The sequence below is a fragment of the Heterocephalus glaber genome, unplaced genomic scaffold (genome assembly GCF_053883595.1).
Source record: "Heterocephalus glaber isolate CG9 unplaced genomic scaffold, H.glaber_assembly_v1.0 deba00000122, whole genome shotgun sequence".
Classification (NCBI taxonomy): Eukaryota; Metazoa; Chordata; class Mammalia; order Rodentia; family Bathyergidae; genus Heterocephalus; species Heterocephalus glaber.
In genome coordinates this window covers 50,800,856-50,825,650 of record NW_028258138.1, presented here as the reverse complement: position 1 = coordinate 50,825,650, position 24,795 = coordinate 50,800,856, and the positions used below count along the sequence as shown (strand labels likewise).

Sequence of the window (24,795 nt, the reverse complement as noted above, 5' to 3'; positions counted from 1 at the left end):
AGTTAGTAGTAAATACAAAGAAATCAGGAAAACAAAAGCAAGAAAGGAAAAAGGATCATAGTATACCATGTGCCCAGCTTTTATAATATTTATATCCTAATATAAACACTGAAATTGGTCTTATATCAGTGGAGTATAATTATTCTAATGTAATATAACTATTAAAGTAGACTAGTAGGACTCATTTACTTATGTGGGAAATGTGGAAAGGAAGGATAGAATCAACTTTATTATATTACTTAAAGAGTTACAAAATAAGCCAGATGTGATGGTGCATACCTGTAATCCCATCACTTGGGTGGCTGAGACAGGAGGATCACCAAGAGTTCAAGGCCACTCTGAACTCCAAAGCAAGAGCTTGTCTCAAAAAAAAAAAAAAAAAAAGACAAAGAGTTACAAAATAATTATCAGAACAGTGTGGGAAAAAAGTTAACTTTAGAAGCCTCCCCAGTTCACTGGGGAGTGACTTGGTGGAGATTGTGCATTAGGAAACACCGTTTTATTTGTTTTGTTAAAACAACAAGTTTTAGTAAGCATATATAACTTTGACTTTTAAAGAAAAGCTTTCATGAATCTCCACCAACTGTGGGACAAAATCCAAGAACTGTCTCAGCCTTAACCTTTCTACTTTATTCCAGCCCATATATCTGTTCCATCTAAAACTACTACTGTATTAGTAGTAATGATAATATTCTGTATTTATCTGTGTCTAGTCCTTTAATACCAAACTCAAGCCCAGTCTTTCCTCATTGCTCTAATTACTCTTCAGAACGTCACCTTTTTCTCACCAGACATGGTGACGAATGCTTGTAATCTCAGCAGTCAGCATGATCACCATTAGTTTGAAGCCAGCCTGGACTCTATAGTGAGTTCAAGGCCAGCCTGAACTATATACTGAGACCTTGTCTCAAAAAAAAAAAAAAAAAAAAAGAACTTCCATCTTTTTCTATATATAAAAGCTTTGCTTTAGTTAGATTTAATGTATGTGCTTATGTATGTAATATTTGAGACAAGGTCTCACTAAATTCCTGGCCTGGAACTTGGTGATCCTCCTACTTCAGCCTCCTAAATAGCTGGAAGTATAGGACGTGTCACTGTGCCCACCTTCTGGTTAAATTTTAACCAAAGTAAGGCCTGAGGAGTATCCCTTTCATCTCTGTAGTCTGGTACTTAACATACTGTCTTTTGCATAATGTGTATTTATTGATTTTTTTTTTTCAGTTATAACAAATGGAAAGTTGAAATGAGTTGTTTGCACTTTGTAACACAAATATATTTAGATAGAATTTTGTTTACTTTTTCTTTTAGTTGTGTAAGAAACAGTTTCAGTACAGTGCTTCACTGCGGGCACACCTGATTCGACACACCAGAAAAGATGCACCCACATCATCCTCGTCCAATTCCACGTCGAATGAGGCATCCGGAACATCGTCTGAGAAGGGCAGAACCAAACGTGAATTCATATGTTCCATATGTGGAAGGACATTGCCTAAGTTGTATTCCCTCCGAATCCATATGTTGAAGCACACAGGTGTAAAGCCACATGCATGCCAGGTAAAGCCATAATATTTATTTTGTTTTTTTGTTTTTTGGTTTTTGGGTTTTTTTGTGGTACTGGAGATCGAACTCAGGACCTTGGGCTTTCGAGGAAGGCAGCAGAACCACTGAGCTAAATCCCCGGCCCCTAAGGAGGAGAGATGTATTTTTTTTTTGTACCAGGGATCGAACTCTGGACCTTGCGCTTGCAAGGCAGGAAACGGAACCACTGAGCTAAATCCCTAGCCCCCTATAACATTTATTTTGTTTGTGTGGTTTTTTTTTTTTTGGTACCAGGGATCGAACTCGGGTCCTTCCGCTTTCGAGGCAGATGGCAGAACCACTGAGCTAAATCCCCAGCAACATTTATTTTTTTATGTAAAGATTGTAACCTAGGGCCAGGAATTTAGCTCAGTGGTTTTGGCACCTGCTCAGCAAGTGCAAGGACCAAAGTTCCATTCCTGGTACCAAAAAAAAAAAAAAAGATTGTAACCTAACTATAGTGATGAGGCTTACTGAGGTAAATTCTGGAGTCGCCCTCACTCTCCTAAAATGTCAGGAAAATTTGCCTTCAGTGTGTTGCCTAAATTAAGAGTGATTCCAGGAATCTTATGTCAAGTGCTGCTCAAGCTTTTTTTTCTTTGTTGCTGAGGTTCGAGGGTAACTAAACACCAAAATATGATTCCTGGATAAAGAATCATGTGAGTAGCCAGCTTGGGCTATTTGGGGCATTGAAAAGTTCTAATGGCACCTATATCCTTGCACATAAGCATGACCCATTATTTTTTATTTTAAGCAATATAACCAATGAGATTTTTTAAAAAATTCTTTTACTGGTACATTTTAGGTCTACAATACGTTTACATTTATCATTGGGTGCTTGTACCTGTACATGATGTATCTTGGTTCTAATTTTTTTCCCCATTACCTGTGCACCCTTCCCTATTTACATAGATTTTGTTTCTTTTTTTTTTTTCTTATAATTTTTCCTTTCCCTTCTTTCCCCTTCCCCTCCCACCACTCCTACACCTTTGGACCTTTTCCTGTTTCAAATTATCAGTGATTCGTTTTAATCATTTTAATCCTTATTTACACTTTCAATTTCTCACACTAGAGAAACTATTCAGTATTTACACATGTGTGTCCTATTTATTTCACTTAAGAGTATGGCCTCAATATGCATCCATTTAGCTATAAATAACTCTAGTTTCTCTTTTTTGTGGCTGAGTAGTACTCCATTTTATAAAAAAAAACCCACATCTTCTTTATGCAGTCTCCAGTTGATGGGCACTTGGCCTGTTTCCAAGTTTTAGCTATTACAAACTGTGCTGCTATAAACATGGGTGCACATATATCGCTGTGGTATGATTCTTTTAAATCTTTGGGGAAGATCCCCAGCAGGGGAATAGCTGGGTCAAATGGGACCTCTAGCCCTAGTTCTTTGAGGTATCTCCATATTGATTTCCACAGTGGTCATACCAGTCTGCACTCCCACCAACAATGGAGAAGGGTTCCTTTCTCCCCAACCAATGAGATTTTTAATATTTCTTTTTTCTTAAGCTCTGTATTAGATGAGAACAGAATATATTATAAGAGAATGGAATGAATCCTCATGTACTTTTCACCCAACTTTGATGATTGTCATTACGTGGTCAGGTCTGTTTGATTTATACTGACACTCAGTGCTCCTCTTCCCACTGCCTCAATTATTTTGAAGCCAACTTCTAATATTTTTATTCATTAAGTTAAATACCAAGTGTAAATTGGTCTATGTTCTTCTGTTACAGCACTACTCAAAATGTGTGGTCCATTGAAAGTGTAGAAATGAGTAAGCGTATAAAAACTCTTGTAGTTATTTGACCCTGTTCCAGTATTTTATTGTGTTTTTTTGTTTGTTTATTTGTTTTTTGATACCGGGGATCGAACTTGGGGCCTTGTGCTTGCGCAGCAGGCAGTGAAACCATTGAGCTAAATCCCCAGCCCATTTTATTGTGTTTTTAACACACGTCTGTCTCTAGTGGATTAGTTCTTCATCACAGAGTTTGAAAAGTATTATTTTATTTGTTATGGGAAATGAAGGTATTGATCTATATTTCCTTTTTTTTTTTTTTTTTTTGGTACCGGGGATCGAACTCAGGTCCTTGCACTTGCAAGGCAGGCAGCAGAACCACTGAGCTAAATCCCTGGCCCTTGTTCTGTATTTCTTTAAGATACAATGCCTGGGGCCGGGGATTTAGCTCAGTGGTTTCACCGCCTGCTGTGCAAGCGCAAGGACCCGAGTTCAATCCCTGGTACCAAAAAAAAAAAAAAGATACAATGCTTACCAGTCTCACAAGACTACCACATAAGTTTTTGTTCTATATTGTTTTGAGCTCCTCCAGGGGTCACATCGATTTAAGAACGATAGCATCGGTATTCATTACTGAATCAGAAAAGGGGTCTTCTAGCTAATATCCTTGGCATTTCTGGTTTCAACTTTCACCTTGTCATTTTGCACATAATTTTAAGTAAACAAATTAAAATTTAATTAAAGTTTTTATTCAAAATAACATATATTAATTTCTCTGTCTTTATTCTAAAGAAACAGCACCTATCACCCTTTTTGTTTTTTGAGACAGGGTCTCACCATGTACCCCAGGCTGACCTTGAACTCCTGTCTCAAGGGTGGCGATCCTCCTCTCAGCCTCCGCAGTGCTGAGATTGCAGGCGTGCCACCACCACTACTGGCTCCTTTTTGTTTTACTGACTTAAGCACTTTTCTTCTGTTGCAGGTCTGTGGAAAGACTTTTATCTATAAACATGGTCTAAAATTACATCAGAGTCTCCATCAATCACAAAAGCAGTTCCAGTGTGAACTATGTGTTAAGTCATTTGTTACCAAACGGAGCCTTCAAGAACATATGAGTATTCACACAGGTAATGATAAGTTTATATTGATACAGTTAAATTTTATGTATTTGAATTTATTATTATTGATTTGCTATGATCATATCAGAAATTACATTGATATACTAATGGTTGTATGTGTGGGTTTTTTTTTTTTTTTTTTTTGTGGTACTGGGGATCAAACTCAGGTCCTTGCGCTTTTGAGACAGGCAGCAGAACCACTGAGCTAAATCCCCGGCCCCTGTGTGTGTTTTTTTAATGATTTCTTAAATACAGGGTTTTTAAAAAATAATTTTTTTTTTTTTGGTTTTTTGAGACAGTCTTGCTATATTGCCCAGGCTGACCTGGAATTCTTGGTGATCTCCTGCCTCAGCCTGGCTGGTACTGGGATTACAGGTGTGTACCACCCTAACCAGTTTAAATCTAGTTTTAGAACTCTTTTTGTATAAAAATGTTAACTATTTCTCTCTGTGTAGAAAAGTATGTAATAAGTGCCAAATCATTAAATCCTAAAGAAAAATCCATACCAGGTACCAAGCATGGTGGCACATGCCTGTAATCCCAGTGCTCAGAGGCTGAGGCAGGAGGATCCCCATGAGTTTGAGGCCAGCCTCGACTACATAGCAAGACCAGTTTCAACCACCCCCCCACCCCAAAAAAGCATGTGAGAATGACCAGTGAAGGGCAGATGCTTGTACAGAGCTGGTGCTCAGCTCTGGCACTGTTAACAGTTCAGAGATCTTGTAAGCACATCACATTCTTATAGTGGGAGCCTTTGCTGTTGCAGTCATCACCTCGTAATGAGGATTCAGTCAACCATGGACTTCATGCAGTGTTGCTCCTGTAAAATGACGTTGCCTAGTGATGTCATAGCCATCTTTGTGTCACTGCCCGCCATGATTTTTGTACCACAAAGGGATTTTATCCCTTTCATTCATCAGTAAATGGCTGTGCTGTACTTTTTAAAGGAAATGGAGATTTTTGGCAAGGTTTATTGTTATTCTTAGAGTCTTGCTAAATGTTACAGTTTCTATGTCCCTTTGATAAAATAACACCTTGTGAAACTGGCTGTGGTGGTGTACATACACTTGTCATCCCAGCATGCAGGATCCTGAGGTTGAAAGATCTCCAGTTTGAGGCCAATCTGGGGCAATTTAGCAAGACTTAGAAGAAATTCTGGAACATAACAAAGAATTCTATTGGAATTCTTCTACCTGATTGGTAAATTTGTGATACGCTTTTTATTTTTTACAGGAGAGTCAAAGTACTTTTGCTCAGTTTGTGGAAAGTCTTTTCACAGGGGCTCTGGACTCAGCAAACATTTAAAGAAACACCAGCCAAAGCCTGAGGTTCGAGGCTATCACTGTACTCAGTAAGCACTTATGTGAACCTTTCAGTTAATTTCATTATCTTCTTTACTTGGCTTCTTTGTAACAAAATGCTCAAAGATAATACCAAGCTGTAATTTCAGTCTACTCTTGATTTAAAAGTCTTTACTAAGTGTTGCTGTTTATCTTTTAACAGTTTTATTGAAATGTGCATCATACACAGATAACTCATTGAAAATGATTTAAAGAGATTTTGCAAATGTACTCCCCAGGCTTAGGGGCTGTAGGAAAGAAAGGTCCACAGACAGCCAGAGTTCCTTTCTAACCATTTCCTCTTGACTTTTTGTTTCTGGTGGTGGTGCTGAGTATCGAACCCAAGGCTTTGTACCTGGCAGTAGACAAGTGCTCTACCACTTATCTGCATCCCCAGCCCAAGGCAGTTCTTCTGAAGAGCTGGGCACTGCTAATTTCTCCTTTCTTATGACATTTTTGTTACTTTCTCCCTTTTTTTCATTTTCCAAAGCTTCCAAAATTTTTTCTGAGAATAAATTCATATAACAAAATTAATATAGGGTATACCATTTAGGAGTCTTTAGTACATTCCCAAACATCACTACCAATTCCAGAATACCGCCAGCATTCAGCCAGTTTGCAACTCTGCCTTAGCCTTCATTTCCTGTTTGTGTAGATCCAGAAGGTAAGGAAAAGGTAAGAGTTTGAGGTCTTTTCAGGTCCCCTTGAGCATGTGCTCATCAGTGAGTAAGCATGTAGACTTTTAATATTCCTTAAAGCATCTCATTCCTATGCATTTGATTTGTGTGTTTATTTATTTCATTGTATTTATATTTTTAAAATTAATTTTATTGGAACATTTTAGGTAAGCAATATGACATTCATCATTGGAAATTTGTACCTTTACATAATCTCTCCTGGTTCTTATTTTTTCCCCATTGATTTGTGTATTTAGAATAATTGTTCCTTGCCCCAGGTGACAGTGGCTAATACATTTGCCTTTAAATGTTTTCACAAGCTCCCTACTCACAGCCCTCCCTCAGTCATAGGAAAGTTAGGCCAAATAAAGGCAAAAGGGCTCCTTCAGAGAGCTACCAGATAGGTCAAAATAATGCAGTTCTCTAAGAGGAATTTCCTCTGGTAAAGGAGCCTGTATTGAGAATGTAGGCTGTCTTTCAGGCTTTTGCTGAACTCTGGGAAGCAGGGGATGGGCAGGGGTAAGTTTAAAATGCCATAAATTATATAGATTCGGTAGTTTATTTTCTTGATTAAACATTTGCCTGGTCATTATAAACTTTTTTTTTTTTTTGAGACAGGGCCTTGCTATGTAGTCCAGGGTGGCCTTGAATGCATGGCTGTCCTCCTGCCTCAGCCTCCCAAGTGCTGTGATTACAGGCATGTCCCACCACACCCAGCTGGTTACTATAAATCAGTGATGATGAACCTTTCAGAGCAGTGATGAACCTTTTAGAGGTTTCAATGATACAAAGAGCCCACTGTGGCACACATGCCATAAGTTTACCACCACTGCTGTACGTAAACTTTTGATTAGTATCTAGAGTTCCCAGTAAAGTTGATTCTGATAGTTTGCTAGTTTATCCACAATTTTTGATGGGCTTTTGCTTTTTCCTACTCTTGTATTTGCTGATTTCATTCTAATTAGGTTTGGTTGGGGTTTTTTTGTCTTTTGTTTTTGCAGTACTGAGGATTGAACCCAGGGCCTTCCTGCTGAATCCCCAGCTTCCCCACCAGCATCCCCTTTTGATTTATGAGCCAGGGTCTCACTAGGGTTGCCCATACTGGTCTCAGACTTGTGGTCCTCCTGCCTCTGCCTTGCAGAATGCTAGGATTTACAGCCATTCACCACCACATAATTAGTCATCTTTTAAAACAAAGGTAGTTTATTGACAATATGTTTTTCATTATAAGTGAAAGAAAACTCAGCCAAAACTGGCTTATTATAAAAGGTAAAGTCTAACATCTGAGTAATTTAATGTAAGTCGGATTCAGATTAATTAGTACAGTGGACCCTTGACTTATGAACTCAATCAGTTCCTGAGGGCTGGTTGTAACTCAAGTTGGTTTTAAGTCAGTACAGCTGAGATCTGGGTGCTTACCTGGGTACATGCTATACATAACAAGAGGCAGATGAATCTTCCATTAACCTAATTAATCCAAGTTGTTTTTATGTCAGGCCAGTTGTAACTTGAGGGTACACTGTACATGGTTTTTCTCCAGCTCCATATAAACAAGTCAGTGGCAGTGGTTTCAGCCTCACATTGTCTCAACTTCCAAGTTGTTCAGCTTCTTTTCTGGTAGTTCCTTAGGTTCACTCTGATTAGATCAAGTTGTCATTTGGACATCCTTGAGTAAATCACTGTGGCCATGGGAATGTTGTGCTCTGATTGATTTAGCTCCGAGTCCTTGCCCACTCCCTAGGGTCAAGGGTGAAGCATGCCTTCAGCACATGGACACAGAGTGAAACAGATGATGGAGGGATGTCTTTTTTTTTTTAATTAATTTTATTGGTACATTTTATTAGTACACTTTAGGTATACAATTCGTTTACATTTATCATTGGGTGCGTGTACCTGTACGTGATATATCTTGGTTCTTATTTTTTTTCCCCATTACCTGTGCGCCCTTCACCCCCTCCACCCTTCCCTATTTACATTGATTTCATTTCCTTTTTTTTTGTTTTCTCATAGTTTTTCCTTTCCCTCTTTTCCTTTCCCCTTCTCCTCCCTTCACTCCTTCGTCTTTGGACCTTTTTTCCTATTTCAAATTATCAAATAGATGGAGGGATATCTTAAATGGGGAGTAGGATCTTGGATGGAAGAAAGATGAACAGTAAATTACTTATCTTAAAACTTTTGGGAACTCTCCATGATTCTCAAATATTTCTGTGCTGTAGAGATTAGAGAATCTGCATTCTTGATGCTAGATTGGAAAATTAGGGATTTCTTTTAAAGTTGGCGATCATTTTGTGGTGTTGAAGAAAACCCAAGAATATAGAATGCTTGGAAACTTTTTATAAAGATTAAGATAATCCAGTTGGGTAACTAAACTTTATTGTAGATGTGAAAAGAGCTTCTTTGAAGCTAGAGATCTTCGCCAACACATGAACAAACATCTTGGTGTGAAGCCATTCCAGTGCCAATTTTGTGATAAGTGCTATAGTTGGAAGAAAGACTGGTATTCCCATGTGAAGTCTCATTCTGTCACTGAGCCTTACAGGTGGGTAAATTTGAGAGGAATCTGAACCTAACTGAGAAATACGTGTATATGATTGTTTCTTACAGCTTCTGGTGCTTTGGAAAGAATAATTTAGGTCATTTCCCCTATTTTAGGTGTAATATATGTGGCAAAGAATTTTATGAAAAAGCTTTGTTCAGAAGGCATGTAAAGAAAGCCACCCATGGGAAGAAAGGAAGAGCAAAGCAAAACCTCGAACGAGTGTGTGAACAATGTGGAAGAAAATTCACTCAGCTGAGAGAGTATAGGAGACATATGAACAACCATGAAGGTAAGTATTTCGTATTATGTGTATCTAAATAGAATAAGAGCCAGTCAAATAGTGATTTTTCCCTTGCCAGCCTTCTTGCCTATTCTATTACCTTACCTTCCTTGATAAGAGATTATTCCCCTACTTGGAAGATCTATTCAAGTGACAGAGGTGATCCTGAACCTACAAATTAATTATTGAAGGCTCTGGTTCCTTATCCTGATTATAGAATTGCCATGAAGGAATAAATGAGATTATGCACAGAAACATTTGTCTATCAGTAAATTCTATCCATGAGAATATACTTAAAAGATTATAGTAAGTATCTTGTCTGTTTTTTTGATACCGGGGGATTAAACTCAGGGGCTTTACTACTGAGCTATATGCCCAGCCCCTTTTTCTTTTCGAGACAGTCTTGCTCAGTTGTCTAGATGGGACTGAATTCAGAATGCTCTGGGCTCAGCCTCCCTGAGTGCTGTGACAGGTGTGTGCCAATCCTGGCTAGAATCTTGGTTTCTTGTCTGTTGTAAGGAAAACTATGAGATGCTAAATGCAAGATTACCATAGTCAAGATAAAAAGACTAAATGGGCTACTGTACTTTAAAAAAATTATTTACTGATCAATTTTAATATATTTTGTTGGTACTTGTACCTCATCCCACACACTCTTTTTTTGTAAATAGGAGTGAAGCCATTTGAGTGTTTAACATGTGGAGTAGCTTGGGCTGATGCCCGATCTCTAAAACGCCACGTTCGAACACATACGGGAGAACGGCCCTATGTCTGTCCTGTGTGTAGTCAAGCCTACATAGATGCACGAACACTACGTAAGCATATGACTAAATTCCATACAGACTATGTGCCTTGCAAAATTATGCTGGAAAAAGATACCCTTCAGTTTCATAACCAAGGAACTCAAGTGGAACATGCTGTTAGCATCTTAACTGCAGACATGCAGGAACAAGAAAATAGTGGTCCTCAAGAACTTGAGACTGTGGTGGTAACAGGAGAAACTATGGAAGTTCTTGAAGCGGTTGCAGCTACTGAAGAGTGTCCATCAGTATCTACACTTTCTGACCAAAGTATTATGCAAGTGGTTAATTATGTGTTGGCACAACAGCAAGGACAGAAGCTATCTGAAGTTGCAGAAGCTATTCAAACTGTTGAAGTAGAAGTGGCACATATTTCAGAAGCAGAATGAATATAGTAATGATAAAAAGAAAATCTCATGTACACTGAACTCACAGAACATTTGTTTACAATTCATTTTGACTGTCTCTTTAGAGTTTTTATGTCAAAGCTCTGGACTATCAGTGATTTTTCTAAACTGTGTACCAGTGAGTTCTGTAGGAAAGTCTATTTACTGGAAAGAAATTAAAAACAAATCTATTTGATGGCAGTGGTTCATCATGGTATACCTTTTATGAATTTGGGTTTATAAATGGCTATACTAAGTCTGAAGCTGTACAGTTTCACTTGTATTTTGACATTATTATATATTTTGAGTTTAAAAAGCTGAACCAGTTGAACGCTTTTCTTCTGTTTTATTCTCAAACTGTAAAGGTTCTGTGATTTCAGTTGCCCTCTTCATAAAATTCTAATATAAACCACTTCAGTAGGATTCATAGGTATACTATAGTTTTTGATGCTTTAGATCTGGTGATTCTTGGCTATTTATTTTAATTCCTTCTAAGTCAGGGATTCTTTATTCTATTTTAAAGCACTTAATGAGTTACATGTTGTAATCAAGTTTGCACAATGTATTTATCTATATGGGAAACTCGTAAATGAATAGCTAATTTTTAAATGCCATTAAAATGCATGAAATGCCTATTAAAGCCTTACGATACTATCTCTTCAAGGCAAGTAATTGACCATGAGAAAAGAGTACTGTTATAAAATTGTTAGGAAATAAAAATCTTAATTTTTTTTGCAGAAAAATGAACAAGTTAGGTTTGGTATGTTTTCAGTTCATATCATGTTTAATTTTGTTGAACAACTGCAGTTGAGAAATAGGGTAGCAATATAGATATCTACAGCAGTCCTGTGGATACTATAAAATTATCAGGTAATTTCAGAATTTTGAAAATTCTTAAAATGTAGCCCTCATGATACTAAATTAATTATGGTTCTACCAAATTTTTGAAAATATTTTGAAAAGTTACCTGAAAACTAAATTATATTAATTCATGTGTTTGATTTTTAAATTCTCACCTCTTCAAGCTATCCAATTTTCTGATTTTCAGAATAGGCATGGGGAGATGCCAATGTCTCTCTAGGGAACTATTTAAACTATAATTTTTTAAATTAAGTTTTTAGGTGTTATAAGATATAAAATTAAGATTTAAGCAGATCATATGTAAGTCATTCCTGAAGCACAAGAGAAGAATGTGCCTTGATGTACATATATTATTCCTGTTTACTTTAAAAATGGCTTTAATAAAGAATAAAGAATAAATGTGATAGCTGTGCATGCATTATACTTGCATACTTATAATATTTGCATTTGCAAATTTTCTATTGTTTTCATAGCTGTGACTGACTTTCAGTTTTAAGAAGTGAATCAACATACAGCCCATAACTTTAAATGGCTGCTTGTTGTATCTTTCAGTTAATGAAAAAATATTACAACCCAAAATTTGAAATTGTCTTTCATGTTCCATTTTCACCATTGTTATTAGATTTAGTTAAATGTATAAGAACATTAATGTATGTCATAAATGTGTAAATAAACGATGTTGAATCTTGTTTAAAAGCATAGCCTTTGGATTTGAGCTTGTCAGTATTTAAATGATGTTGACTCTTGTTTAAAAGCATAATCTTTGAATTTGAGCTTGTCAATATTCTCAATCCATAAATCAGAGTGTTTGGGGGGGGGGGCATTGAGACAAGAATATACTTCAGACTAGTCTTGAACTCACTATGTAGTCCAGGCTGGCCTTGAACTTGCAGTTATCCTCCTGCCTCAGCCTCCTGAGTGCTGGGATAGTGTTATTTAACGTTACGTTAAAAAATAAGGGAATTGGGCCCAGGATTTAGCTCAGTGATTCCGGTGCCTGCCTCGCTAAGCGCAAGGTCCTGAGTTTGATCCCTGGTACCAAAAAAAAAAAGAATAAGGGAATTGAATGTGTTTTTTAAAAAAACCCATTGGGGAACACTTAATACTAAAACATCTCAAATATAACCATCACAAAATTAAATGTAATGCCAGTTGTCAACTGTGGACATTTAAAATTATTAGAATTACATATATTCCACATGGGAACATTTCCCAAAATTCACCAGTTTTAATGTTACCATGGAGGAAATTTCTTCATTTTTACAATTACTAGAGAATTGTAAAATTCTAGAGAATTTCGTTTTTGTAGTATGACCTCTAGAAACTTCGAGTGTCACCTGATCAAGTATGAGAATTTTAAAAGACATTTTGTCACTGCTGCTAGCAGTTTGAATCACTGCTGGCACTGGAGTGTTTGTATTCAGTAGAAATTAATCCTCTAATATGAATTTTAACCTGTTCAATTTGTTGTTTGCAGAATTTCACAAGGTTAATTGATGGATCTGGAGCTAATCCAAATCTTTTAGTGCTTTAAAAAAAATATTTTGGGCCGTGGATTTAGCTGTGTTTCCAGCGCCTGCCACGCAAGCGCAAGGTCCTGAGTTCGATCCCCAGTACCCCCCAAAAAAATTTTGTTTCTCTTGATTTCATAGCCTTGGTATAAACTCTGGGCAGCTCCTTGGAGGTTCCTAATGGGTTTTACATTTTGTTGGGCATACATGCAGGAAGTTAGCATTTGTCTTTGCTGATCCTACAGATTTATCAGTTTCTTGGAAGTGTGGGGAGCAGAGGTACATAAATAATTTCTTTATATTTACTCTTTTTTTCTTTTTTTTCTTTGGTACTGGGGATTGAACTCAGGACCTTTCGCTTTCGAGGCAGGTGCGGTGCCACTGAGCTATATCCCCAGCCCCTATATTTACTTTTAACTATTCCATGCTTTATTATCTAAAATAAGTTTATTAGTTCTATAAATTTGAGAGTGTAATTTCATCTCCACTAGGGCTTGCTATGTTCCAGTGTTTGTGTCCCCTCCAGAATTCACTTTCAAACTTAGTTCCTTCCTGATGCAACAGATAAAGGGGGTGCAGCTTTTGGTGGTGTTTAGTTCACAAGGGCCCCACCCTCATGAATAGATTAGCACCTTATAAAAGGACTGGAGAGAACTACCTGGCTGCTCTGTGCCCCTTGGGCCCTTCTGCCTCCCACTCTGAGGATGCTGCAAAATGCTGCCTGGATGTAGACAGCAGTCCTCACCAAAATCCAAGCCTGCTTTTTCCTTGATCTTGGACTTCCCACCTCCAGAACTGAGAAAATAATTTTTTGTGGTTCACAAATTACCCAGTCTTGTGGTTATTTTTGGATTTGTTTTGTTTCTGGTTTTTTGAGACAGGGTCTCCATATGCTGGCCTTGAACTCTCTAGGTGATCCTGCCTCCGCCTCTCAAGTGTTGGGATTACAGACATGGACCACCATGCCCAGCCCCTATCTGGTATTAACTTCTCGGCCTCTGGTTTCTCAAACAGCTAAAAATTAGTGATGGCAAACCTATGGCATCCATGTGGCAGCCAGCTGTTAGTGAAAGCTCTAAAAGGTTTGCCATCACAGAACATAAGGACAATCCTATTGTTTTAAGTCTTCATGCAATTGGCCCACAGGGAGCTCAGCCTGAGGCAGGCAAACATCCTTGTCTCCCAGTCTATGTGATTTAAGCCTAAACAATCAGTAAATGGTAACAGTGACAACAGCAACAACAAAAATTAAGGTAGGAACATACAGAATATAGAAAAATCATTTGCCTTCAGATTTAGGAAAAGTAATCAGCACATAATGGTAAAGAAAACCTCATTTCAGCAATGAAGATTAAGTACTTTGGAGTAAACTTGGTAAGAAAATGTAAAACCTATATAAGAAATTTTAAAACATTCAAGACAAAAGCAGATTGCTCATAATTACTAAGAATTATCAGCTGACCAAAATTAGATCCCTATCTCAGAATGTTTTAGAAATATACTAAAAATGGGTCAGGGATCTATGTAAATTTTGAATTTGAAACAAAAGCATCAGGGCTGGGGATTTAGCTCAGTGGTTCCTCCACCTGCCTTGGAAGCGCAAGGTCCCAAGCTCGATCCCAGGTACCAAAAAAAAAAAAAAAAAAAAGCATCAGAAAATTTACACTGGTGAATCTATAACTTCAGAATATGTAGATTCTATAATTATTAATATAAAATCAAAAGGCAGTAAGATTAACGAACTTTACTACATAAAAACAGCTTTTCATGGGCCGGGGATTTAGCTCAGTGGTTCTGCCACCTGCCTTGCAAGCACAAGATCCCAAATTCGATCCCCGTTACAAAAAAAACAACCAAAACAGCTTTTCATGTTGCAAAACAGCATAATCAAAGCCAAAAGACAACATTCAATGGGGAAAAATATATTTATAGATAAGGAGTTAATATGTAAAGAATTCTTAAATTTTGAGAAAGGATGAAAAACCCAATAGTAAAGAAATGATATAAATAGGCCATTCACAAATTATATTGCAATAACCCTTAAATATGTGGAAAGATACTCATTCAGCCTCACTCAGACACAAATTAAAACTACACCCACAGGCCTGTTTTCAACTGTAAGATTAGCAGGGCATGGTGGGTCTATAATCCCAGCACTTAGGAGGCTGAGGCAGGACTGCTGTGAGTTTGAGGCCAGCATGTGCTTCACAGTGATTTAAAACACAAAAAACAAGAGGCCAGGGATGGATTGCCACAAGTGCAAGGCCAGCTTAGACTACATAGTGACTTCAAAGATAGTCTGAACATAGTGAGACCTTGTCTCAAAAAACAAAACAAAATTTTTTTGTCCCCATGATGAGAACCCAGGGTCTTGCACATGCTAATAAGCAAGCATGTTTTGAGGAGCTACATACACTTCCCACCCCATGCTGCTGTATTTCTCTTTCCTTTTTGTTCTTTTTCCTTCCTCCTTTCTTTCTTCAGATCTCCATGGACTGGTATAATTTCCTAGCTATTCGCAAAGTGGTAATAAAAAAGTATAAAAGGGGCTAAGAGTATAGTTCAGCTGTACAGCTTAGCATTCACAAGGCCCCGGGTTCAATCCCCAGCACCTGAAGTCTGAATAATTGTATTATGGTATGCTATCTTTCATGTAAGTAAAAAGGATAATTTTTGCAAAAAGAAACCAGAAATAATAGGTTACTTCTGGGATAGGTCCAAAAATGATTTTAAAAAAAAGCTGGGTGTGGTGGCGCATGGTTGTCCCACCATTTTGGAGGCTGCAGTGTAAGTTGAGGACAGCCTGGTCCATGTAGTGAGACCCTGTCTCAAAAAAGAAAGGAGAAAGAATAAGCTACAAAGGATAAGGAAAATTTTTATGTAATTCTTTAAAGAACTATGGTGCTATTTTACATACAAAGAAAATTAGCAAGGATGGACAGAACTCACTGTCCATCTTTTTTATTTTATGGAGTCAGGGATTGCACTCAGGACCTGTCTGCCACTGAGCTACACCCTGTCCCTGGGGACCCATTATCAAACACAAAGCAACTGCTCTATTACAAACGAGTAATAACCATGCTGAACGTAGGTATGTAACTTTGCAAAACCAGACATGTGGTCTAAGTAAAAACAAATTATACATAACTACATTCTGATCAGTAGTAGTTTTTCAGAGGGAAATAACTGGATTAGCAATTTTGAAACTACTTTATATATATTCCAGAATTAAGCAAGTAAACGAACATACTGGTGAAGGTAGACTTCTCACTGTGGGAGAAGTTACAAAAATAGAAAAACTAGAATGAATTCTGGTGGACTGGTATTGAAAATTCATATATATTAGTCTGAGTATACCAAATATCTTTTTTTCTTTTGGTTTAAACAGGGACTCACCACGTTTCAGGGTGGTCTTGAATTTACTATGTAGTCTACGCTAACCTCGAACTCACAGCAATCCTTCTGCCTCAGCCTCCTAAGTGTTAATATTACAGGTGTGCGCCATCACTACTGGCTCCAAATGCTTTTTTTTTCTAAGTACCATTCTCAGACAGATGTGGTGGCACATGCCTGTACCACAGACAGGACTCTAGGAAGCTGAGCCAGGAGGACTGCAAGTTCAAGTCCAACCTGGGCAACTTAGTAATTTAGCAAGACCCTGTCTCAAAAATAAAAGAAAAAAGGGCTGGCGATGCAGCTCTGTGAAGGTTAGGGTTCAATCCTCAGTACTGAGAAAGAATTAAAGGAGGCATAGATGCTTGAAGAAATCACTGATTCCAAGGCTCAGTGAAAGATGAGCCTAGTATACCTTGTAGAGCCAGAAACTAAGGCAGTATTAAAAGACAAAAAAAGGAGGGAGGGTGAAGACATAGCCAAAGGCCAACTGGAAGAGGCCAATGTGCCCAAATCTGTGAGAATGAGCAATAATGGGAGTAAATGGTTATAACACACTGAATAATATAAAAATGTGGGGCAACTATCAGTGAAATAATAGGAAAGAAAACACCTTTTAGAATTTCAGTAAGTCTAGGGCTGTATCACCCTGAACATGTCCAATCTTGTCTGAACTCAGAAGCTAAGCAGGGCTGGGCCTAGTTAGTGCTGGGATGGGAGAATTTCAATTAAGAACAGAAGGAATGATTAAAATACAAAATCATAAGGCAAACATTACACTAATAATTGTTTCAGAAAAGAATCATAAATGTCTACTAATTAGTGGGCAAAAGGTAAGAGCAATAGTAAGCTCAGTCTCAAGATATGTCCCAGAAGAGACAAAGTTAAAGTTTCACATTGGAGAAATGTGACAGACATCAGATAACCCCAAACTCAAAGTTAATTATTACCAGTAGATCTGGGATGGGCTTAGTGATGGGTGGACCACTTATCCAGGCATGCATGAAGTTTCGATCCCTAGCACTGCCAAAACAAAAACCTTACTAGTAACAGAAAAAATTCAAATTGGCATTATGTACCATCAGTTCTGTGGTATTCTTGCCAAAAACAAAAACACACATGCTGAATTTAATAAGGAAGTATTAGGCAAACCCCAAATTTAGAGGTCTCTTACAAATAACTGACCTGTACTTTTCAAGGCAATGAAAGATACACATCAAACTAGCACCATCCCTGTAATCACACCTCAGTAGGATGAAGCAGGAGGATCTCAACTTTGAGGCCAGCCTGGCCAACATGGCAAGACCTTGTCTCAAACAAAACTAAATATTGACATATGTCCTGATTAGAGAGGTGACAACCAATGGAGGGGTAATGAAGTGGATTTTGGACTAGGGGTATTAGTGGGGCAAATGGGTGAAACCTCAAGATCTGTAAAATAACAGTATGAGGTAGTATCACAGATAATACTGTATAACATTAAATCTTTCATTTTGACAATTGTCCTGTACATATGTAAGATGTTAACATCTGGAGAACATGAAGACAGGGTATTTGGAAATACTCTAATAATTTTTGCAATGTGAAATCTGACTTGTTTCAAAAGGAAGTCTAAAACAATTAAAAAGCAGTATTTTCACTTACCCAGGAATATAAATTGAACAATCTCTCCACTGGTATGCCAACCCAACCTTGATATAATACTTGAAATTCAGAGCTTCTTTGTAGTCAAACTGAGTATGAATCTTAACTTGAGACTGAATCCAACCTTTCCACTAAGCCCTGAATATTAAAGAAAATATATTCTAAAAGGTAAATACCTGATGTGTTCTTGTCAAGTAGTAAGAAAGAACTGGGCTGCTCTAATCATGTGGTCTCAGAATTCAAAATAACCAAAGAAATGAATTTTGGGCACCTGCATTATAGATGAATGAACAGTATACAGACAAGAAGGCAAAATGACTAAAAATATGTACATAAGGAGAAGAGCCGGGGATTTAGCTCAGTGGTTTCACTGCCTGCTGTGCAAGTGCAAGGACCCGAGTTCGATCCCCAGTAACAACAAAAAAAAAGTTTTAGAAGAGGGGTTGAGGGAAGGGGAATGGGAAAAAAAGAAACAAGATATATCATGTAAGGTACAAATTCATACGTTGTTCATACGTACACACATATATCTTAAAATGTACAAATAAAAGTGTAAAAATAAAAATATGTACACAAAATGATCAGGGAAAATGGGGAGATTTAATCTGTGGGGAGCAAGGAGAGACAAAGGCAGAAAGAACTCTTCAAATAAGGAAAACACTGAAAAAGCAGGATTTTTTTAAAATTTATTTATGGTCTTAATTTTATATATAGGATGACAGAAGACACTAGTAAAAGAATACTTTCTAACCCTTAAGGATTTTCAAGGGTATGCTTTGGCAGGATTTCCAAAGCACAGGACAGACAATCCTTTGGCAGTGGAAAAGGATTTGGATTAAAGCTATTCCAATTATATGAACTATATGTGCTAAATTATGTGGACTCTAATTAACTCTAAGAATTTTTAATTTCCCTTTACTTTAGCCAACAATCTGGACAAGAGCAGCAATACTTCATTTGTCTCAACTGCTCTGTTTAAAAAAAGAAAACAAAAGAGTAACCAATAATTAAATGGAATAGAGAATCAGAACACTATTGAGTTTGACAAAATTTATTGGTTATTTTAGTAAAGACATTCATCTCAGTCGTTTCTCTCCTCATCTTGACCTTAGCTTAGTATTTCATTTGGGTCAAGAAAAGAGTATGTAGGAGAGGGATGTTATTTTAACAAACAGTAAAATGGACAAAAATGAACAGTTTGCCTACATAAAAGTAAAGTTAAAGTTAAATTCATGTATCTTGGTATAATTAAATCATGTAAGAACTAATAGTTCTATATACATTTCCATTGTTTTACTTGGGGCTTAATCTAAACTGTAATGTAAAAGAACAACTTATTAGGCATATGCGCAGGTTTCTTCTCTGGAGTTACTATTAAAAAAGATCAGCAAGTAACTACCACCAATAAAACAGTCTGAAGCTGCCTCCAAATTTAACATTGTAGGCATTCTGAAGGAAATCAATTATCATTTTCCTTTTGTCTGTGACTATGCTTTCAAAGATGTGTTTAAGTGTCACTTTTAAAAAGTCCATATACAGTACAAAAATACAAAACAAAACACCCTACAGTACACAAATCTAACAGTATATGTGATGAACAATTCTGTAAAATGTGTTTGAAGATGCATTTTCTTTCATTTTCAGTACCTACAATATGCCCAGGCCACTGGGCAGTATGTATACACTTAAAATAAACCATATAATTGTTCTAATAAGAAATCCTGTAGTGAGTTCAATTCAAATTGGATTTAACAACTTAGCAATGTAAATGTGTAGACAAAGTTACAGAAAATGCATCTTATTGTCTTCCATCTTCTACAATGTTAAATTTTTTTTTGGTGTTTATACTTTTTAAAAAATAAAAACCAGCCAAATACTTAATCAGTATGTACACTTAAATTTTTGGTGGTGGTTTTTAATTTAAAAGAAACAGCTTCCTTATGATTTGCCTCAAGTTCTGGTGGAAATGCTTACAAGAATTAGCTAATAAACAAACAAAAACCAAGAGAAGCACATTCAAAATACTGATTTACTTTGGTAGCAAATGGCTGTTCTTTGAAGACTAATGAAAGAAGACAAGACCATTAAAGTGAAATGGGCTATTTCAAATATGATACGTCACATAGAAATTTTTAAAAAAATTATTTTTAGTAAAAGAGCTAAGCATCTGTATCCACTGATAGCAATGCAATACCTAATAATATGATAACAAAACAAATGCCCATAAGGAAAAAAACTATTTTATCTAAATTTACTTTCCGTCAATAGTCCAGCAACATTTTCCTTTCAATTACAATACTCCCCCTTTCTCTATAAGGCTGTTCCTGGGAGCCAGACAGTCAGTTTAGGTAATGAGGGAGTTAATTTAGGAGTCACTGCTGACAGTTTTAAATAGATGGTTATTTTTTGCTTCCCTCTTAACGTGCTAATAGTTGTGTTTAAAAAAATATGCAATTCTTAAAAAGGTACCATTTCTGATTTCTTTATTATCTGTAACCTTTGGGAACTAATCACATGAAACTACAAAATTAGCAAATGTCTTGAAATCTGTATATAAAACATAAATTACCTCTAATTTCAAACTCTCACTTATTAGTGTACCACTCAATCTTAAAAAAAAATGAAAAAGAAAAAGAAAAAGCGGCTCCAAAGATAGTCTTATACCATTTTAAAAAAGGAAACTGTTCCTTTTAACTTTACACCCACCCCACACCCCAATTCAAAACACATCATTTAATTGTCTTGGTCATGGACATTTCCAAGGTGAGATTTTATATTTCGTTCCCATAGCTTCTGGTTATCAGAAAACCCATGCTTTCCTTTATTGAAAGAGTTTGGTCCAGCTGATGTTGGTGTATCCCTGCATTAAAAGAAAGGAAATTTATTTAAAATGTTATAGATATGTTTTGGACTATGTTTTAATCTTACAAATACACATTTGTTTACCTATTGTAAGCACAAGGTGAACAGCAAGCGCCTCTAGAGATTTTTTTTAAATACCCTTTTCAGACATAGTTCTAAGACTTCAGACTCCCTAGGGCTAAGTGGAGTGGTGCTGGAGATTGAACTCAGGGCCTTGCCTACGCTAGATAAGTACTTTTCTACTGAGCTACATTTCCAGGCCAAATGTATTTTAACAAACATTTAAAGTAATTCTGATATGTAGCTAAAGGTGACAACCACTAGTTTCTAAAACTACTGCCTGAGGTCTGGGGGTATAAAATCCTTCCCCAGCATGCACAAAGCCTTGAGTTCAACGCCTAGTACCCTAACAAACAAAAATTTTTGTGCACAACAAATCTGTTGCCTGAAACCCATTAATAGGGTCATAAAATGAACTTGGAGGAATGCCGTCAGCACTGGTAAAAAAAATGCAGCAGAAGTAAGATATAAAGATGTATTATACATAGAATGGTGCAACTTCATTTTATGAACTTCTGTTCCAATTTTATATGTTTGGGCCGGGGATTTAGCTCAGTGGTTCTGGTGCTTCCCTTGCAAGTGCAAGGTCCTGAGTTCGATCCCCAGTACCAAAAACAAAAAAACAACAATTTTATATGTTTAATTATATGTGTACTGGGTATGAAATTGGGTAACAATGTCAGATGGGTTTCTTACCTTCAATCCCAGTGAAATGGTAAGCAGGCAGCCACTGGGACTGCTTCTATATAAACCATACACTGAAATTCTAAAGGTTAATGTACATACATGAATTTTGAAGTTAGTCTAAAGGGGATCTGTATATTTGGTGAAGAAATGGGGACACAGAGCTGGGCACAGTGAAGCCATACCTATAATCCCAATCACATGGGAAACTGAAGCAGGAGTATCATAAATTTGATAGGCAACTGGGTAACTTGGTGAGACTGTCTCAAAATTAAAAACTTTTAAAAAGGGCTGAGGATGTAGCTCAGTGGTACAGCACTTGCCTAATATGGGCTTAATTCCCAGTATGACACACAGAGTGAGGGTGGGAGGGAAGTTTGGGTTAAATCTACACCCACCCCCATACTGGGGACTGAATCCAGGGCCTTTCCATTGAGCTACATCCCTTTTGAGAGAGGATCTCACTAAATTGTCTGGGTGGAGCTTCAGCTTGTGATCCTCCTACTTCAGCCACTCAAGAGTGCTGGGATTGCAGGCATAAGCCACTACGCCTGGGCTCAATGTGAACTTTCTTATTAGCAGAAAGGTCAACCATTTATGCTCACAGACAGGAAACAGAACATCTTACTAACTTAACATTAATGTTATATCCATGAAAACTGTGAAAATGGAGGAAATTAAAATATTTTTATTTTATTTTGGTATTTGGCAAATAAGTTACACAGGGCAAAAGTACATATAAGATCAAGGCTAAGGGGTAGGAATGTCATTTTAAGTGAAGTAACCAAAAGCCATTTTTCCTATTATGTGAGAATAAATTTTTAATTAAAAAAAATTTTTTTTTGGTATTGGTAATCAAATTCAGGGCCTCTCACTTGCCAGGAAGGTGCTGTGCCATTGAACTACATCCCCAGCCCTTAATTTAAATTTAAAATCAAAAACATTTCTCTTAACTTTCCTCTTAATTGAAAAAAATATAGGTTACAAAGCTGGGTGTGGTGGCACATCCCTGTAATCCCAGCACTCAGGAGGCTAAGGCAGGACAAGCACTGTGATTTCGAGGTCAGCCTGGGCTACCTAGTGAGTTCAAGGCCAGCTTGGACTACACCGCAAGACCCTGTCTCAAAACACAAACAAACAAACCCCCCAAAATATGTAACTATATGGAGCAGAAGACAGCCCTAAATTATTTTTAAAGATACTTTCTCCTACCAGAACAAAAAATAAAGATCACATAATAGCTCAAAGAATATTAGTTACCTTTATGACTGGTCCAGCATTTATGCATCTTTAAAATCCTAATTAACGAATTAGTACACAGAAAATGCTGAAAATTGTTTTGCACAAATACCCAAGAAAAGCCTGAATACTAAAAAACATTATGTGTAACCACGTGTGTCTTGCATGCCTTCCACTACTCAGGAAGCTGAGGCAAGAGGAATGCCCCAAGTTCAAGGCCAGCATGGGCTACACAGTGAGTTCAAGGCCAGCTTGAAATATATATAGCCAAGACTCTGTCTTAAAAAACAAAAACCAAAAAAACCCCAAATATTTTGTGTAATCAAGTTTTGTTCTTTATTGACACCTATAATTTAATGTTTATGAAAAATTATAGTACCTTCCAATATTCTTCATCCTCATCTTTGCTTCTGGAGGCATTTCCTCTGGTTCACTCTAAAGAAAAAAAGATGATACATTCAAATTTATTAAATTCACTCGATTACTAATCATGCTAAATATTTTATCTTTTAGCATTTTCAATATTGTAAACGTCAGTAAAAAGATAAATGTGGTGAATTATTTGTCTCAACTGTAGTCTTAAAAAAGGTGTCAGCTAGGAGTGGTGGCACATACCTGTAATACCAACCCTGGACTGCAAATTCAAACCCACCCTAAGGAATTCAGCAAAATCCTATCTCAAAAAGGGATGGGGATGTGGTTCAGTGCAAAGGCTCTGGTTTCCATTCCCAGTACCACAAAAATGAATGAATGAATGAATGAATGGCATTATGTTCTAAAGGTTGCAGATTTTGGATAAAGAAAAAAAGTTGGTAAAAATTTCATACTCTACACATTGTATATGTGAACTGAAATGATCACTTTATGTACAAGTATTACAAATCAATTAAAATATTTTAAAATATTTCCTCCTATGGCTATTACATAGTAAGACCCTGTCTCAAAAAACAACAACAACAAAAAAATCAACTAAAATTAGAATGACCATATGATCCAACAATTCTAGTAGTGAGTAAATATCCAAAGGAAATGAGATCAGTGATGTGTTTTTTTTTTTTAGACAAGGTCTTGCTCTGTAGTTCAAGGCTAGCCTGAATGTAGCTATGTAGCCCAGGCTGGCTTGAACTCATCACAATCCTCCTGCCTCAGCCTTCTGAGTGCTGGGATTATAGGCATACGCCACTAAGCCCAGCAGATATCAGTTGTTAAAGGTTATCTTCACTGCTGTATTTATTGTCACATTGTTGTAATAGGCATGATATGGAATTAACCTAAACATCCATCTACAAATGAATGGTTAAAAGTAAATCTGTTATATATATTCACAACAGAGTATTTCTCAGCTGCTAAAAAAAAAAATTCTGGCCCGGGGATTTAGCTCAATGGTTTCGCCGCCTGCTGTGCAAGCACAAGGACCCGAGTTGGATCCCCGGTACCAAAAAAAAAAAAAAAAATTCTATCACTTGAGGCAACATGGATGAGCCTGAAGGACAGTATGTAAGTGAAATAAGAACAGAAAGATAAAACTGCATGTTCTCACTCATACGTGGTAGCTAAAAAGGTTGATTTAATAGAAGTGAGATGTACAATAGTGAGAACAGGAGACTAGGAAGGTGGAGGGTGAATGCACAGACAATGGTACCAGGTACAAGGCTGCAGTTCAATAGGAGGAATAACTTCTAATGTTTTACAACACAGTAAGGTAAGCATGGTTGACAAGACTTAATTATATATTTCAAAATAGGTAGTAAAGATGATTTTGAATGTTCACCAACAAAAAAGTGATAAATATTTGAGCTAACGGACACATCAATTTAATCTGACTTGATCATTAGATAACACTAAAATGCTGCACTGTACCCTATAAATACATATAATTTTGTATCAATTAAAATTTGTTTTAATGCTTAAAATCTCATATTCTATGCTTTAATATGTATTATTTTAAAAAATCTTAACAGTTATACAGTAGTAATCCCACTGGGGGTTATCGTTATCATTTATATTTTACAGGTGAGGTGACAAGGTTAACTTGCCTAATGTCACAAAGCTAAACAACAACAACAACAAAAACCC

General features: G+C 36.8%; 2 protein-coding genes across 3 annotated transcripts in view; one reads left to right on the top strand and one right to left on the bottom strand.

The window, feature by feature from the left end:
* Positions 1-19,077, top strand: part of Zbtb11 (zinc finger and BTB domain containing 11) — a 34,206-nt gene extending 15,129 nt beyond the window's left edge. Inside the window, exons 6-11 of the mRNA XM_004857992.4 lie at positions 1,309-1,554; positions 4,308-4,452; positions 5,677-5,794; positions 8,841-8,999; positions 9,113-9,288; positions 9,951-19,077. Of these exons, the coding sequence (XP_004858049.3) occupies positions 1,309-1,554; positions 4,308-4,452; positions 5,677-5,794; positions 8,841-8,999; positions 9,113-9,288; positions 9,951-10,468 (1,362 nt within the window). The 3' untranslated portion in view covers positions 10,469-19,077. The remainder of the gene's footprint in view (positions 1-1,308; positions 1,555-4,307; positions 4,453-5,676; positions 5,795-8,840; positions 9,000-9,112; positions 9,289-9,950) is intronic.
* Pcnp (PEST proteolytic signal containing nuclear protein) overlaps positions 18,547-24,795 on the bottom strand; it is a 20,738-nt gene continuing 14,489 nt past the window's right edge. For both annotated transcript variants that reach the window (XM_087214679.1, XM_087214682.1), the window contains 2 exons: positions 23,099-23,154; positions 18,547-20,734 (listed from right to left, as the gene is read on the bottom strand). In XM_087214679.1, the coding sequence (XP_087070805.1) occupies positions 20,608-20,734; positions 23,099-23,154 (183 nt within the window). In that variant the 3' untranslated portion in view covers positions 18,547-20,607. The remainder of the gene's footprint in view (positions 20,735-23,098; positions 23,155-24,795) is intronic.